Source organism: Glycine soja, chromosome 18 (genome assembly GCF_004193775.1).
Source record: "Glycine soja cultivar W05 chromosome 18, ASM419377v2, whole genome shotgun sequence".
Lineage (NCBI taxonomy): Eukaryota > Viridiplantae > Streptophyta > Magnoliopsida > Fabales > Fabaceae > Glycine > Glycine soja.
In genome coordinates this window covers 54,023,858-54,041,296 of record NC_041019.1, presented here as the reverse complement: position 1 = coordinate 54,041,296, position 17,439 = coordinate 54,023,858, and the positions used below count along the sequence as shown (strand labels likewise).

Sequence of the window (17,439 nt, the reverse complement as noted above, 5' to 3'; positions counted from 1 at the left end):
TATAATCACAAATTACTATTTAAAATTACCTAAGAGTGTTATTGGATGAGAAAATTTAAAATTCTGATAAATTTTAAATTTAAAAAATTTGAAATATTTCAATTGAAATTTTTTTATTTTCAAAATTTTATATTTGAATAAAATAAATTAAATTAAAAAAAATTTAATATTTTAAGGATTTCGGGAACTTTCATTTAAAAAAGATGATGAAGTTAATAAAGAAAAACACAAATATTTTGAAATAAAGAGAATTTTAATTTTTCATTTTTTAGAAAAAAATTAAAATTTCACATTTTAAATTGTTTAAAATTCTAAAAATTTAAATTCTTCAAAAAAACATCTAAATAATAAATTTTATATTACAGAAATTCAAATTTTTTAATAAATTACTTTCCTCCGTTAAAATTTTCTATCCAAACACACTTTCATGCACTTAGTAATTTAAATAAAAAATTTGAAATATAGTCAGCAAGAATTGAAATAGTAATCAACATAGCCTGATAGGTAAAGAATATTCAAAAACAAAGTAGATTATTGCTGTAATCGAGTAGAAAATAAAACGCAATACAGAACATCTCTCATAAACCAGAGTTCATGGCTTCTGTAATCCCTTCGCAATAAGAACTTTCCTTTTCCCAAAACTCCTCATTCTCTCTCCACTGGCCACAACCTATATTCTCCCACTCCTAACAATTTTGATACCAGAACACTACTAATTTCCTACCACAACCTATATTCTGCCTCCTAGAGTAAACTTTCAAAACCTTTATTTCATTGGACTTGGATACAATAAGTAATCCTTGTCATGTTCAGCCCCAATATCAAATGTCCCATCATAGCTTCATCACAAAATGAGAAACAACACTGCTCATCAAAGGCTTTAGAACAGTGCAGAACTAGCTAGTTTTCAATCCTTTACAGAATTGACTTTTAACCCCTAAACCAGTTCTAAAGCCATATTAATGAACTATTTCAGAACCAATTTTTAACTATGAATCAGTTAAGATTAATTACTCCTCATTTTTATTATTTATTTTCTTAAAATTTAATAACTTATTAAGATTATTTACTTGTTAGAACCAAATTTTAAGAAAGTAAATAACGAAAACCAAGAGTTAGTCTCAAAAGATCATTTTTCTTACACATACTCACAAACAGACTCACACTCACATCCTCACACACACTTATCTGTAACATTAAAATTTGGTAATATAAATATCACTTACTGTTTTGATCCTTTCAAAATAATTAGTTAAGTTCCACCACTGAACATAAGGAATAATTTTGGAAAAGAAAAAGAACTTTAAAAGTTAAAAGTGAACTATAATATTTTATACTAAAAAAGTTGGCAAGTGCCAAAATATATAAGTGGTTTAGATACTTAATTTAGAGTCCAACCCAAATTTTACAAACCAGTGTTTACTTAGAATTTGCCGATAATTAAGTGCATAAATATGATTAATCTTATTTTATAAATGATTAAAAAATGAATACAATTATTGCAATTTCTAATATGTTGTTAGTAGTTTTATGAAATTATTAAAATATCAAATAATGTAGAATATGGTCTGATGACTGATAACAAAATTGACAAGAGCTTTTTGAAATTTACTTAGGTTGGGGGAGGGTACAAAAAGTTTCGACACAAGAAGATGATCAATATACAAACATTATTTGAACATAAAAAAAATGATGACATAACGTACAATAATTTTTATTTATGATTTTTAAGTTTTTTTGTATACACATATTTTTTCTCAAAATTAAAGGAATGGCGTTTTGTGTTTAAAAAAAAATTCATTTTTAAAACTGTATAATAATAAGCATGCATGTGCAACACCGTGGACAACTATGGATCTGGATATCCTGCAGTCAATTAACTTTTTTAAAATATATTTTATTTTAATCTATGTACAAAATTATTCAAATCAGTTTGCAATTCCCAAAACTTAAAGCCCTGCCTACTGTCACTCTGTTAGAAAAATAAAGAAGAGACTTCAAAACAGAGGAGGTTGAATATATTATTTTAACACGTACACAAGCTACGTGAGTTGGTACTCTATTTATTATAATAGAGCAACTCATAATTATTATACTACACATGACTCTACAATTACAATACTAAAAGGACAAAATTAATGTAAACAAAAACCTTTAAATACAGTCACAAAAGAAAGAACAATTCCCCCTTAAACAGGAAATAGAAACTCACAACCTTCCTCTTGGAGTTTTTTAAAAGCTTTTCTACCAGAAAAACTCTCTATTTTCGACAAAGAAGCCTTCAAAAGCATTTATAACTTAAATAAACCGAACTCAGATGCAATGTTTCACATCTCAGGTGAATTAATTAACAAACAAGAGCTCCGAATCCATCACTCATCTTTCAGTCCTCCATGAAAAATAGTACCAAAGAGATCCATCACCTTCTGATGCATAACGAGCCCCACTTCAACACCTCCATCCCCATCCTTGCTGTCCAACAACCCCATGGTCAAATTCGAAGCCCTATCCAAATTTATAATGTCCACCTTAGCAGGCTTCCCCCAACCAAAATCAGTCTCATAAACCATAAATTTGTTAGACATCGACACTCCCAACATTTCAGCTCCTTCTTTAGCCAAAGCCATGAACCGAGAAGACGATTTACCGAAAACTTCTTCCTTGTGTAAGGTCTTCACTTTTCTGTTAATGCTTTTTGCAACAAGGACGAGCCCTTCTTCCTTTATGAAGTCCAAGGGTTCTGCATCCACCAAGTGGCTCCACACACAGTTTCCAAAATAGGTATCAGGGATTGGAGGCTCTAACCTAGCCCTATAATCCACCGGGAACCAGAAACCAAACTTTTGCTTCTCCTTTTCAACCCCGTGAACCGCTTTTGCAATACACACAACAGAATATGCACATGCAAGAACAAAGGATGATAAAGTTGGTGGCTTTGAAGAAGAATTAACCGTTGATTTTGATTCTGATTCTGATTCTGGTTCTGGTTCTGGGTCTTTCACTTGGTCCCACTTGGAGAAGACCCTTTTCTTTATCTTCTCCAAATCCTCTCGTGTGAGAACAAACGTGGCTCTAACTGCTTCCTCAATTGTTGGTTTAATCACTGACGTGGCTGAAAACGCTTCCTTGAGTCTTGGTGGGGAAGGTAGAATCTTCACGGTTCGCTTCCCATTATCATCACCATCACTGTTTCCATTAGCAATATTAGGGCACCATTTTGCTAACAAGAAGCGGTTCCAATTTCCCGGGTCTTTGATGAGTGTTCTGTCAAAGGAAGGCTCCAACTCCGGCACCAAAGATGGCACCACCACACTTTGTGATGTTGTTTCATCGTTCATAATAATTTGTTGGCACAGAGAAGCCCAAGCCTTGATGAACATGGTGGAAGATCTTCCATCAACAGCAGCATGGTGGATGCTGATGCCAATGCTGAAGCCTTTGTTGGGGAAAAGAGTGATCTGAAGAGCTAGGGCAGAAGCACGAGAATCCGAGGATTCCAAGTGGGGTACTAAAAAACGAGACTCTGTTGCTTCATGGGGCACTGAGTAATCTATGAAGTGGTTGAATTCAGCATTGGACTCAGCAACAACGACGGAAACGGCATCACCAGGGGTGTAACTGATGATTGGAATTGTGGAATCAGAAGGCCAAAGAATGTTGCCAGCGAGAGGAGGGTAGTGTTGGAGGGTGTGAGAGAGAGAGGCTTTGAGCTTTGGAATCACATTGGCATAGAAGAAAGAAGGTTCTGATTGTTGAGCATTGAGGGAATAGAAGAAGATCCAGTCAATGGAAGGGAACCTGAGGAACAAAGTGTCATACAAAGTGAAAGGGAGGGATAGTGATTGTGTTGATGATGGTGGAGGGGCAACGTTGGACTCTTCGTGGACTTTGATATTTTCCACTGCCATCTGAGGATTAACTAAGCCACAACAAATGTGTACGGTGATCAAGAAGCTGCTATGGCTTTTATATCTGGTTGGAAACTTTTTTTAACCTGAAAATAAACAAAGCCCGCTTTGCACGAGGTGTTTAAAGTGTAATATAAAAGGAACTCGAGGAGGAATAAGATATTGAAAGAAATAAATCCAATCCCTAATTTTTTATCTCTGGGGGAACTCGAGGTGTTTAAAATATAATATAGAATGAGTGAAGAGATAAATAATTTATTTCACTGATGTTATAGTATGATAAAAATATAAATATAAAAAGAATAATGTTATATAAATATTTTATTATTTTAAATATTTTTTAACATTTCTTAACATTTTTTATTTTTTTATTTTATCATAAATTCTATTATATTTAGATTTTTTCCTCTTGCTACGTTTTAAATAATACAATGAGTGTTCATCTAACATTTTTCATATGATTCAGCATAATTGTAATCAATTAATTAAATAAACATAGTTAATTAAGTTCTTTTATATTATATTTGTTCCTTTTTATTTCTATTTTAAGATGTTTTGTAGAAATAAAAAAATGCAACAAATTTTCTTAATTTTAATAAAATATTTGTGAAATTTCTTTTTTTTTTCATTTTTCTTTTCACTCCACAATAAATAAATACATGTGTAAACTAATTAAAAATAAAGAAATCAGTAAGACTATAATTGATAGAAGAATAATCAATGTGATCTTAAACTTTACAAATGACACATAAACAAGAATAAAATGGTTTCATGATTGTGTTTGCATACAACGATTAATTGTTCATGTAGGTCTCGAATATGTGATTTTTGCGTTATTAGCACGACGCTCTAACCAATTGAACCAATAAATCAATTATGTTATAAAGTAATTAATGTCGTATATATAACATTAAAATTTCTAATGTATATTTAATACACATATAAGTTTACATGATAAATTTTGTAAATTAATTTTGATCTAATAATATATTTTTTTAAATGTATAAATTTTAAATAAAAATAATAGGTTTAATAAAAATTTATATATGTAAAAAATTTAATTATTACAAAATTTATTATGTAAACTTATATGTGTATTAAATATAAATTAGAAATTTTAGCCTATATATATTGACTAATTATTTTAGAACATAATTGACCTATTAGCTTAGTTGATAAGAGCGTTGTGTTAATAACATGAAAGTCACATGTTTAAGACTTGCATAGGTTATTAATTTTAAATTATTTCATAAAACATATTTTTAACAATCCATATGACCATATGGATTTGCCATATGATGTTGATGGATTGGTAAGTGTACTAATTCATCTCAAGTAGTAAACTTAAAATGGAAGTTCGAGTGTCGAATCTATAAGAATTTTGTTTGTACTTAGATAGATAAATATTTGATTAATAAAAGAAGTTAAAAAAATTGATTTGAAAAGGTTATGGGAACAAAAGTAATTTAAATTGATGGAAAATTACGTCAAATAAGAGAAGAAATTAAACAAGAATTTAAATTAATTAATTAATTAAAGACAACAAAAATGAGAAAATTCAATACTATTGTAGAAGAAAATTCAGAAGATGAGAAAATTTAATATTATTATTTTTAACATTATGTGTGTATACTTCTAGTATTATATTTGGATTATTTAATAATGAATTTTTATTATAATTGTAATACTTGTTTTAATTATTTTTTTTTATTAATTTTTCATTATTAACCTCATACATAAGTAAAATACGTGTCGTGAGTTCAGGTATATAGATATTCAGCGACTACGAGAATGATGATTAAAATAACTACCCGCATGGATATGAGACCTGATATGAGTGTTACTTTTAAATGTGAATATGTAAATGGGTACTAAAGGAGGACCCTACTTAAACTTAATTATTGTCATCACTATGTTATAGTTAATAAAGTGTCACATCACCACTTAATGAATTATGACGGATGATAAATACTAAAATCAAATATAAAAATATTTGAAATAGTAAAAAAAGGTGAAGTTTCAGATAATAAAATTAAAATAGATTATATCACATATTATATTATTTGGGAATCTCTATGATGGGTGCTACTCCAAGAAGGGTAAAAACATGGAGACCTATATAATTGTTTAATTCAAGAAAAAACTTATCCCATGAAAATCTAAATCATTTTCTTTGTTGGGAGAGTTTGTTTGGTAAATTTCGTGCTAACCTCTAGCTATTTTCTTTCTTTCTTTTTTTCTAGGTGCCACGGGAGGTGGCAAATAGTAAACAGTATGATGGCTATTCAAAAAGATTTTCTTTGGGATGTGGTGGTGAGGTGAGAAAAAGGTGAGGTGGATGAGTTGGGGAAAAGATTTTTTGTCAAAGGAACATGAGGTCTAGACATTAAGAATATTTTTATGTTTAATGAAGCTTTGATTGTAAAGTGGAAATGATTTTTGTTTAACCATAGGGATTCTTTTTGGGTGGAGATTCTTGAGTCAAAGTATGAGGGGTTGAGAAGACTAGAGAGAGGTGAGTGGGATAAAAATCTTCATTATGGTGAAGGGATTTAGTGTCCAAGTGTGGAGGGGGTAATGTGGAGAGGTGGTTCGATGGGAGGGTGAAGTGGGTTTTAGGTGAGGGATATCATTGCCGGTTTTGGCTTGTTAATTCGATTGGAGATGAAAGGCTTATTGATAGGTATCCTAGGCTAGCGTTTTCTTCTATCTTTACAAAAAAATCAAATCATTAAGGATATGGTGGTTTGGAGGGATGGAGGGTGGATATGGAACCTACAATGGAGATGGATCATGTTCAAATGGGAGCGTGTGACCTTTTACAACTACAACAACTCTTGGTACCTTGTGTGCTGCGGTATGGGGTTGCGGATTCGTGGATGTAGGAGGAGGAAGATAATGGTATTTTCTCAGTGAAAAGTGCATATTCAGTACTACAACATCTTTGAAGAATCTATGGTTCACTGGTTATTCTCGTGGAGGGTGTGGGGTGTTTGGCAAAATTGTTATAGATGGCTAAACGTGTCATCAGTTCTCCCAGAGGAACCAGAGCCACACACTTCTGGCAACACACAATTGCTGAGATCAAAGAAAAATGTTTGATGAACACCCTAATGCTATTCAACATCTAGTGAGAGAGAAAAAAAATATAAATATAATAGAATTTACGATCTGATGAAAAGAGAAAGACAAAGAAAAATGAGATGGTTCAGTGAGATGTTTAAAATTAGGAAGTGTGCACGTATCACTACTCGAGATCAAAACAGGAAAAGGAGTGGTTGTGGTGTACCTGCAGGAACAAAATAAATGAGGGTACTTTTAAATAGGCTCGTAGATCAAGTTAAACTTTTATGTCAATCGAGCCAAATCTAAAAAAAATGTATCACAGGTAATGAATCAAGTTCAAATCTTACATATTCAATTCAAGTCAAACTCAAGCCTAAAAAAACTTGACTTAACTCATTTTCACTCCTATGAACTCTTTTTGGTTAGTGAATATTTTCATCTATTGTACATTTGTACCGGCTAAATGTGAGTTTACCTTAGAGGCCTTCGGTGTGTGGTGTCTGTATTGTAACACTTTATGATACTTCTGGTATCCTTAGTAATATAATTATATTTTAATGATAAAAAAATAGGTAAGAAAAATATATTTAAATTTTAATTTATTTTGAATCTTATTAAAAATAGGAAGCCTATGATTTTCAACATCATATGATTCACTGTACACATACGGCTGGTATGAAATGAATGAATTTGTTAGCACAGTATTTGTCGTATTATTTGATGTCTGGGTGTAAACACATTGGGACAATAAATGCTAAGGTCAGCTTAGATTATTTAATTTTCGTTGATATGTAGTTACTAGTTAGCAAGCTAATATTCGGTGGTGTTTGGTGTGAAACTAACTCAAAGTATGTATTTAGGGCATCCACAGTTCTGAAATGAATTGCATCCTTTGACTTTTTTTTAATTATCAAATAATAAATTTATCTTTCAAAATTAGATTTAATTTATTGATATACCCTACAATTCATTTTGAAACTGCAGGGGATCCCATTCCCTTTTGGAAATATATGTGTTTATCGCTGACTGATAAACTCAAGCTGCTTTTACAGAATGTGTGAAAAGCAATTAGTATATCTTGACTTTAAAACAGCCGGATATGTTTTTATACTATAAGAATTGTTCAAAGAAGGAAAATAAAAAGGAATCATAAGTTGTCAAATAAATAAAAGTCAACGTAAGATGTAATTTATATTTAGGAAAAAAAATGTAAGAAGCGTATTTTCACTTTTTTTTACTGTAAAAAAGTAATGTACTTAACATAATATCACAAATATCGATAAATTATTATTTGGAGGGTATTGATTAATAATTGAAGTGCTTAAATGTAATTTATACCTGTTAATCTAATGGCACCTAAATTTATTGTTCTCAAATATAGTTGAATCATTCTTGCGCTATAACACTTTCGTTCCTATCAAAGTAAAACCAGTTGGCACGTCTGTATCGGTTGCTTTTAGTCCTCACCCTCATTCTGTGTACTATATATATGGTTTCATTTCCCCCTTAATTCTCAAGTCGTGAAACTTCACAAAAAAGTATACAGCACTATGGAACACCAAAAGGAGGAGCAAGCAGAACCAGTGAGTCCTGTGGGACAATACTTCAACAGCTCTGTGCTATGCATATACATCATTGGAGTTTTAGAATTCGAAGTTCCAATTGATGACTTGCAAACATATGCTCTTCTCAAAGATGTTTTCCTTCCCATCAATCCACGCTTCTCCTCCATCATGGTTCTCTCTCTCTCTTTAATTTGTTTCCCTAGCTTGTTATATTGTTTAATTTATTTTTATATGCTTATGATGTCTATGAACATTAGAATATTATTTATATAACAAGATGACAGTGTAAGATAAAACACAATTTGTAATTCCACAAGGCTATATAATTAGTTAATTAATTTCTTTACATATAGTTTTGCATTTTAATTTTTTGCTTTGTGTCTTTGTTGCATATTTTTGTTTACTTAATATCATCATCCATCATTAAGTACCAAGTTTGATCTTTAATTTATCCAATTTCTTATCTGAGAAATTATTAGATTGTCGTGAACTACTACTTATATATGCTTCATGTCAATATTTTTATGTAACACATATTAAAAATTAATAACAGTTGATTATATGTCATACCAAAATAATTGAGATTATAATTCTGAATCATCTAATAATTTTTTTTCTGGCATTCATATATTTTATCTTGACTTGCAATATTAAGTGTTCAAATATATATTTGAAACCAGGTTCAAGATAAAGATGGAGAGAAACGATGGAAGCAAGTTGCTGTAAACTTGAAGGACCATGTGAAGATCCCCACATTCCCCGAAGGCAAAACAGTGGAAACCTATGACAAATATTTTCAAGATTATTTATCAAGCATAGCAATGGAGCAGTTACCACAAAGCAGACCATTATGGGATATTCACATAATCAATCACCGTACAAGTGATGCATCCAGCACTATAATATTTAAACTTCACCATGCACTTGGAGATGGCTATTCTCTCATGGGTGCACTTCTTTCTTGTCTACAACGAGCCGATAACCCTTCTCTTCCATTGTCCTTCCCTTCTCTCAAACAATCTAAACCAGAAACTTCCAGTAAAAGCTTTAGCAGAAAAATTTCTTGGATGTGTTCCTCTGCCTTCAACACTGTCTCAGATTTTGGTTGGAGTGTATTGAAGAGTAGCATCATTACTGATGATAAAACGCCAATAAGGTTTGGCGACGAAGGAGCCGACTTTCAACCAATTTCTATATCAAGCATGACATTCTCCATTGACCATATCAGGGAAATCAAATCAAGGCTTGAAGTGGTATGAAAACAATTTTTGGTTTGTTGAAATTGTCTTTGACTTTAATAGTAAGAAAGAATGCATATAGTCTTTATTGGATCACCAACTTGTCAGAGTATATCCTTGATATTAATTAGGCGTAATTATTCAACTTGTGGTGGTAGAAACTGGTAGGACCTTGATTTGTCTGTTGTCGTGTGTTATACTATACATTATAATCGACTACGTACCCAACTCTAAAATTAAATTACAAGGAAGTGTGGGTGTAAATCAAAGTGTTATATTTTTTATACAATTAGATTTAATTCTTAATTTTGCAAATTTAAAGATGTGATTAGCTCTTTAACTTCTGAAATTTGTTGGTCCCTAAAAGCTTAGGAAAATATGATACATTTCCATTATGTAATTAAACAACGTTACCATCTCACTACTACATTTTTATGAATTTTCTTTCAGCACTACTTAAGACATATATATTTATAGTAACTTTAAATCATTGACATTGGATCATTGTTTGCTTTCATTTTATGTCTTGTATGAACAGAAAACACTTTTCCTGTTGGGTTTTGACACCAGATTATTTTGTAATCTTTGCATGATTCTATTAAATAACTGCAGACTTTAAATGATGTGGTCACTGGAATTGTCTTCTATGGGACTCGATTATATATGCAAGATATGGACTCCAAATCAAAGACAGCACAATCCACAGCATTGGTATTACTGAATACGAGAAACATTGAAGGTTACCAATCAATCAATGACATGCTCAATACTAAAGCAAAGGGTCCATGGGGGAACAGAATTACCTTCTTGCATGTTCCAATACCAAAATTAAATGAAACCAGAAATTCAAACCCTCTTGAATTTGTTTGGGACTCACATAATATAATCAAGAGGAAGAAACAATCTCTAGGAGTTGTACTCACCGGGACACTTCTGGAGATAGAAGGCAAATTGAGGGGACAAGAGGTAAATTTGTATTTTTGGTTCAATTGTATTTGATCATAATGTTGTTAATTATATGTTTTCCTACCAATAATTTGTGAGTGCTTCTTAAGTAACGAAGAATATAATTAAGCACTTCAATCAGAATGCTACAATTGTTAATTAAGTTAGTTGCTTCTGTTGCAGGCAGTGGCTAAACGCATTCGTGGCACATTGACAAAATCAAGTGCAGTGATTTCAAACTTGGTTGGGCCAATACAACAAATGGCTTTAGCTAACCATCCTGTGAAAGGCTTGTATTTCACATTGGCTGGTGGACCTGAGGTATGCATGTATTCTGAATCCCTTTCATTTTTCAATTAATCAACTCAATATGAGAAAATCTGAATTGAAGTGGGTGGGGTGAGATTAGGTGGAAGAATTAAATTGTTTCCCTTCTATTTTTGGTTTAAAAAATATTATAATTTTATTTAATAGAAAAAATTGGAATGAACATTTTAATAAGCCTTTCTAATTTATTTTGCTTAATTAAGGAAAAAAGTTTTTAACCCAACAGATCTATACTTGTTTCTTGACTTGGTTGCAGTGATACATATATAAGCAGTATTCAAACATCATTTGATTGTATTTGCAGAGTCTAGTCATTTCAATTATGAGCTATATGGGAGTGCTTAGAGTTACCCTCAAAACGGAAAAAGACTTCATAGACGAACATAAATTGAAGTCGTGCATGCAAAGTGCATTTGATAAAATTCTCCAAGCAGCTATGGAAATTACCAAACATTAGTATTTGGTTTGGATGATTGGAACAGCTTATTACGAAAATTAGAGAGAGAGAGAGAGAGAGGGATGGAGAATTTATTTATCAACGCCTTAATTAATTGCTTGTCTATAGTATATTTGTCTTATGTGTGATATGGAAAAATCAATTCACAAGGCCCACCTTATCTTGGATCTGTTCGGGATTCCTGTTCGGAAGAATCTCATCCGTCTATCTCAGTTTGTAATCATAAGTTTCTTGTTTGTTTCACAAACTATAATGTACAAGAGTTATTATATTTTTAATTTAATGTCTTTTGTAATTTATTTCTTTTTTTCTTCATCACATTAAGAAGTGACACCTACCAACCTACGTGGCATCTCTCCACTCCTTGTCTTGAATCTCGAATGTTTTCTTATCCTCGTCTCCAACATTAATTAATAATAATATTAAAAAAATTAACTTAAACCTCACTATTAAGCTTAATTCTTATAATTTATATATGTGGTTTGTGTATAATTAGTCTTTCAACTTTTGTTAATAGCGCTTTATTTACCTTCAATTGTCAAAATCACTCTTCATTGTTAATTAAAGGCTAAGATATTTTCTTGATTAAGGATGACCATGGGTAATTTTTTATACAAAGAGATACTTATTTTAGTTAATATTTTTTTAAAGTAACATTATTTAATAATATATTTTAAAATAAAGAATAATAATTTCTATATTAAATTTTGACCGTAAATAAAATATATTTTGAAATAAATCTCTCCATCTCTTTTAAGTATAAAATATAAGACATTAACCTATTAAGAATATTCTTTTATTTGACATATTTTTAATCAATAAAGTATATGAAAATGATATATTATTAAGGATTAGATGCATGTGTCTTATCATCTCCTATCACCTAATCCAATTATATGTTAATATGTGGTCTTCTTGGAAATTGAACTAATCTATCAATTTAAAACAAAAAATTAAATCATCCTTTTTAACTAATATAATCAAATCAAGTCCGACATTATCTTATCAATTTAAAATTTGAGAAATTCATCTTTTTTTTAACTAATCAAATTAAATAAAATCTATTAAGATATTATCTAAACAAATCTAATAAGATATCACCTGCTATTCACTTATATATTAGTAGATATAAAATAACATAATTTCAAAAACATATAAATTTTAAAATATATATTATTAATATTAAAACTATATTACATTTTATTTTTATTAATTTTTACTTTACGAATATATATTTTATCAAAGGAAAAAGTGACTAACATTGATTATAATTATAAAAAGAAACAAAGGAAAAGATTGGTGTGTATTTGAATTTATAGATTACAATAAAAAAAGATGAATAAATAGAAAAAAATGTTTGTATAATAATGTAGTTGACTTGTTATAATAAGATTTTAGTTAAACATTACTATTATATTTAAGTCTAGGTGAGCAGTGGTCATTTATTAATTTTACACTTAAATTTTGTTGAGGTATTTCTAGAATCGTCATTAAAAGACTTTTTTTTATAATAGTGTTATTTAAAATTACATAAATAATGATAGTAATTATGATTAATTTTATATAAAAAGTAAATAAATTGAAGTATGTATACTACATTTGATAAAAGGAGTTGGACTATTAATTGTTTCATAAAGTTATGGCAATATAATATGAATTGGGGATAAAATAGAGAGAGTATATGTAGATAAAATAACACTTTACATTGACGACTTACACAAGTTTAAGTAATAGAAACAAAGGCAACGATGATAAATTGGGGATGATCTAGGTGCAACTAGTGACTTTTGTGATGCCAATAATACCATAAAAAAACCTAAATAATGTTAATACAACTTTCAAATTATTAATTTACCTAAATGATATAATTCACTTTTCATGGTCCCATCCCGATTTCCCATGTTTTTTTTAGTTAAGAAATCGGATTTTAGGCTACGTTATTATTTTTAATTTTTATACTTTTTGTTTATATTATTGTTGTTAATAAATTTAGTTTTAACCCAGATTTTTCATTGAAATAAAATACAAATTAAGTTATCATCAAATAGAATGAAAATTACAAACAATGCAACATAAGATTAAAATTAGCATTATTGTTTTCAATTTACGTTTCTACAATTTTAAATAAAATTAATTTTTATCCAAATTTAAATGAAAAATAATTAAAATTTTCCTTTTACAAACATTTTGTACATGATTGTAAATAATTAAACCTAATTAAAAATATATAACAAATTTTAAAAATTCACAAATATATTAAATATATAAAAAATAACAAGAAACTACAAAAAAAATTGCAAACAACGAAGCAATTTTTTTTATTACCACTATGCACATTTAACTCAAACACCAGAAATATAAATATAATTAACTTCTCTTTCAGTTGTAATTTGTATTTGGATATTATGTGGTAATATAAGGAAAAAAGGTTGGTAATAAATATAAGCATGTGCAAACACCAAGAATGTAATGTACCATTGTTGGTCTAGGGTTCGAGACAGGACAGTCCTTCACTCAACCAAACCAGAAACACTAAGAATGTACAAAGGAAACATAAAATATAAACTACCTCGTGAAGTTCAGAGGATGATGTGTCCTAGAAATCAGTTAGAATTCCTGATTTACAATTTGCTTTATTGAAATTTCTTCAAATGGTATGGTTAATCGGGGCATTCCCGTGACAAGTTTATCACACACTACTTGCATTGTTGGTCTAAGCCTTGGCTGAGAATGAAGACATGCAAAAGCCAGTGTTGCTATAAGAGCTAAACTCGGAGTTGATTGTTGATTGATGGTGCATATTAATCTGGGGTCTAATATATATTTGAAGAGAATTCCTTGTGAGGATGCAGATCTTAATGAGGAAACAAGCTCTCCAGGATGTTTTCCCATGATAATTTCAAGTGCAACCACTCCAAAGCTGTAGACATCACATTTCTGAGTCACACAATCACTATAGGCAAGTTCTGCATCAAAAGTGGACCAACCAAATAAGGAAAAACACACCATTTTGAAAACAATGGAAGCTGAAGTAGCAGGCTAATGAGAAAAAATGATTTGTTCTAATCATTAGCTTTCCTGATTGATCTTATAATTAGCTTGAAAAAATGGTCATATAATTAGGACTATAGTAACTATGAAAGCTAATGATTATAATTAATCATGGAAACAAATCATTTTTGCTTATTACAGGCACATAACATAACCAAAAGAGAGATATAAAGTTGGTTAGGTGGTTAGGATAGAAGGGAAGGAAGGAAATGATGCAGGTTCGATCTCTCCTACTGATAAAAAACTAACAAACTAACAATTAACATTCATTGATAAAGAAAAATAACATAACCAAAAGCTTACCTGGTGCAATATATCCATAAGTGCCTGCAAGTACTGTTCGATTGAAGGAACCGGATTTTAGAAGTCTTGCTATGCCAAAGTCCGAGAGACAAGCCTTCATTTCTAAATTCAAGAGAACATTTTTTGTTGTTACATCTCTATGAATAATTGCTGGCTTACAATCATGGTGAAGGTATGATAAGCTATGTGCTATGCCTTTCACAATGTTGACCCTCTTGGTCCAATCCAACTCCACAGCTTCAATGTCATTGCGGAGAACGCAATACAAGCTTCCCCTCTCCATGTACTCCAAAACCAGAAACTTGCATCTGTTATGCAAGCAGAATCCATAGAGCTTCACAATATTTCTATGCCTTATCTTTGTCAACATTCTTACCTCATTCTTGAAAATCCTGTGGATGGCTGGTTCGTCGGGTCCTAAATTGTGGAGTTTCTTCAAGGCCACTACTCTGCCACTAGGTAGCTGTGCTCTGTAGACACTACCATAACCACCAGCCCCTATGCAGTATTTGATGTCAAAACCCTCTGTTGCTTCAATTATGTCTTTGTATGCTATTTTACCATCATAGTTCCATATTGAAAACATGTCACCATTCTTTGTTTCTTTTGATACAGACATGCAATTCCCAGCCTTACACCAGCGGAGGAACACGTATGCAGTGCACAGAAGAGCAAGCAAAGCAGTGAGAGGAAGGAAAATTTTCATAAGTGACTTGTGAGGAGAGGAATAATAACAAGCAGCGAAGTGGGCGATGTCGCCACACAAATTGTCATTGCCAGTGAATGCTTTAGGTGGAAAAGATTTTTGGAGAGCAACTGGGATTTCACCCTCTAGAGAATTGTAAGACAAGTCTAGCCTCCCCAATGATACAAGGGATCTGGGAATGGTTCCATTTAGTTCATTATAACTGAGATCCAAGATCCTTGTGTATTTCACACTCCCAAGCTGATAAGGTATTTCTCCACTTATTGAGTTATGACTCAAATCAATTAAAGCAAGCGAAACAAGGTCACCAATATGAGAGGGAATGCTTCCGTTTATATTGTTATGGCTCAAAATCAACTTCTCCAGCTTAGAGCAAGTACAAAAACTGGCTGGGATTTCTCCAGCCAACATGTTTCTAGACATGTCTAGAACCAAGATTTTAGACAAATTTCCAATGTCAGCAGGTATTTCACCAAAAAATTTGTTATTTGAAATATTCAGATACTTCAGTTGGGTCAATTGGGAAAGCTTTTGCGGGATCAAGTTAAAAATCTCATTATTGGACAAGTTTAGTTCTGTCAAACTGGTAAGATTATGCAAATCTTGAAGTATCACTTCGGTGAGACTGTTAGTATTAAGATCTAGAATCAGAAGGTTGTTCAAATTCCCTATTTCTAAAGGTATGGAACCATTCAACTTGTTCTCACCGAGGGACAGATGTTTCAAATTGTTCAATTGACCAATCTCCACAGGTATTGGACCAATAAAACTATTATCACTTAAATCCAATTCAATCAAATTCCTCAACTTTCCTAACTCTGGAGGGATAAGCCCACTAAGCTTGTTTCTAGCCAAGTTTAGGGTCACTAAGTTCCTTAGATTCCAAATGTCTGATGGTATAGTTCCCATTATATCATTAAAGGATAAGTCAAGATAAGTGAGTTTGGAAAGGGTACCAAATCCATATGGAATACTCCCACTGATTCCTAGTGCAGCAAGGTTGAGGTGAACAAGGTTTTGGAAGCAAGAAAAGTTGAACCTCCACAACTTGTTTCCCAATTGGAGTTCATCAGGCAAAGTAATGTTTGTGATACTTCCAGCATTGTTGCATGTAATGCCTGCCCACTGGCACCGACTTGAAACATGGTTAGTGTAATTACTCGGCCACCACTCACTTTCAAGAAGAACATGTGCTTCTGCTTCTAGCAGTGAGGATTCAGATTTAGAAGCTGCATTTGACGCAATTGAAATGCTGAAACAATTCCAAGAGATAACAAGTAGTATATACCAAGCTCCTACCACCATATAATTGGGGAATGGCATAGCCATGACAACCAGTACAAAAGAAGATGATTATCTATAGATACATTAACAATGATTGATATGACAAATATTTATAATAGGAATTAAGGTGAAGGTTTTGTATTTTTTAATATCTAATACCTCCTTCAACGCATCCTACTTTTTTTTCACATGTCTCTTTCTTGACAGACAATCATGTTCCTGGCTGGCATGATGAGATACTAAATATAAATATTTCTACTAGCAAAAATTTAAATCTTAATTTATCGTTGTCGAAGATTAATCATTTTGTTATATTCAACCCCATTAGTAACTAAAAATAAAAGAGATATGATGCTTCATATATAATTGATAGTCCATACAAATAACTATACTGTGCACATGCTATTTAATGCTCCTTGTTTTATCGAGAAGTCGGCCTCCAACTTTGACGGTTTCTCTTTTTTATAGGAAAATCAACTGGTGCTATATTTTAATTTAATTGATCAATTGAATCTCTTATTTTTCTTTAATTTTAGTCTCTAATTTTAAATTTGGAGATTGACATTTAATTTTTTACATTAATTATTAT

General features: G+C 31.2%; 3 protein-coding genes across 3 annotated transcripts; 1 reads left to right on the top strand and 2 right to left on the bottom strand.

The window, feature by feature from the left end:
- Positions 1–1,993: 1,993 nt before the first annotated feature.
- LOC114396517 (phenolic glucoside malonyltransferase 1-like) lies at positions 1,994–3,951 on the bottom strand. Its single transcript, XM_028358532.1, has one exon. It carries the CDS (start codon positions 3,906–3,908, stop codon positions 2,373–2,375), a length of 1,536 nt encoding a protein of 511 aa, XP_028214333.1. The 5' UTR covers positions 3,909–3,951; the 3' UTR covers positions 1,994–2,372.
- A 4,500-nt stretch (positions 3,952–8,451) lies between these two features.
- On the top strand, positions 8,452–11,805 carry LOC114395848 (O-acyltransferase WSD1-like). The gene is made up of 5 exons (XM_028357715.1): positions 8,452–8,710; positions 9,220–9,792; positions 10,390–10,743; positions 10,906–11,043; positions 11,354–11,805. Exons 1-5 carry the CDS (start codon positions 8,525–8,527, stop codon positions 11,504–11,506), a joined length of 1,404 nt encoding a protein of 467 aa, XP_028213516.1. The 5' UTR covers positions 8,452–8,524; the 3' UTR covers positions 11,507–11,805.
- Positions 11,806–13,922: 2,117 nt separating this feature from the next.
- LOC114395705 (probable leucine-rich repeat receptor-like protein kinase At1g35710) lies at positions 13,923–16,968 on the bottom strand. The gene is made up of 2 exons (XM_028357541.1): positions 14,861–16,968; positions 13,923–14,472 (listed from the first exon to the last, which is right to left on the bottom strand). Exons 1-2 carry the CDS (start codon positions 16,893–16,895, stop codon positions 14,114–14,116), a joined length of 2,394 nt encoding a protein of 797 aa, XP_028213342.1. The 5' UTR covers positions 16,896–16,968; the 3' UTR covers positions 13,923–14,113.
- Positions 16,969–17,439: the final 471 nt, after the last annotated feature.

Excerpts from the sequence above, each read along its gene's own strand:
- LOC114396517 (XM_028358532.1), bottom strand. The coding sequence starts at position 3,908 with ATGGCAGTGGAAAATATCAAAGTCCACGAAGAGTCCAACGTTGCCCCT.
- LOC114395848 (XM_028357715.1), top strand. The coding sequence starts at position 8,525 with ATGGAACACCAAAAGGAGGAGCAAGCAGAACCAGTGAGTCCTGTGGGA. Across the intron at positions 8,711-9,219 it reads CACGCTTCTCCTCCATCATG|GTTCAAGATAAAGATGGAGA; the intron begins GTTCTCTCTCTC and ends ATTTGAAACCAG. Across the intron at positions 11,044-11,353 it reads CATTGGCTGGTGGACCTGAG|AGTCTAGTCATTTCAATTAT; the intron begins GTATGCATGTAT and ends TTGTATTTGCAG.
- LOC114395705 (XM_028357541.1), bottom strand. The coding sequence starts at position 16,895 with ATGGCTATGCCATTCCCCAATTATATGGTGGTAGGAGCTTGGTATATA. Across the intron at positions 14,473-14,860 it reads TTATGGATATATTGCACCAG|AACTTGCCTATAGTGATTGT; the intron begins GTAAGCTTTTGG and ends CTTTTGATGCAG.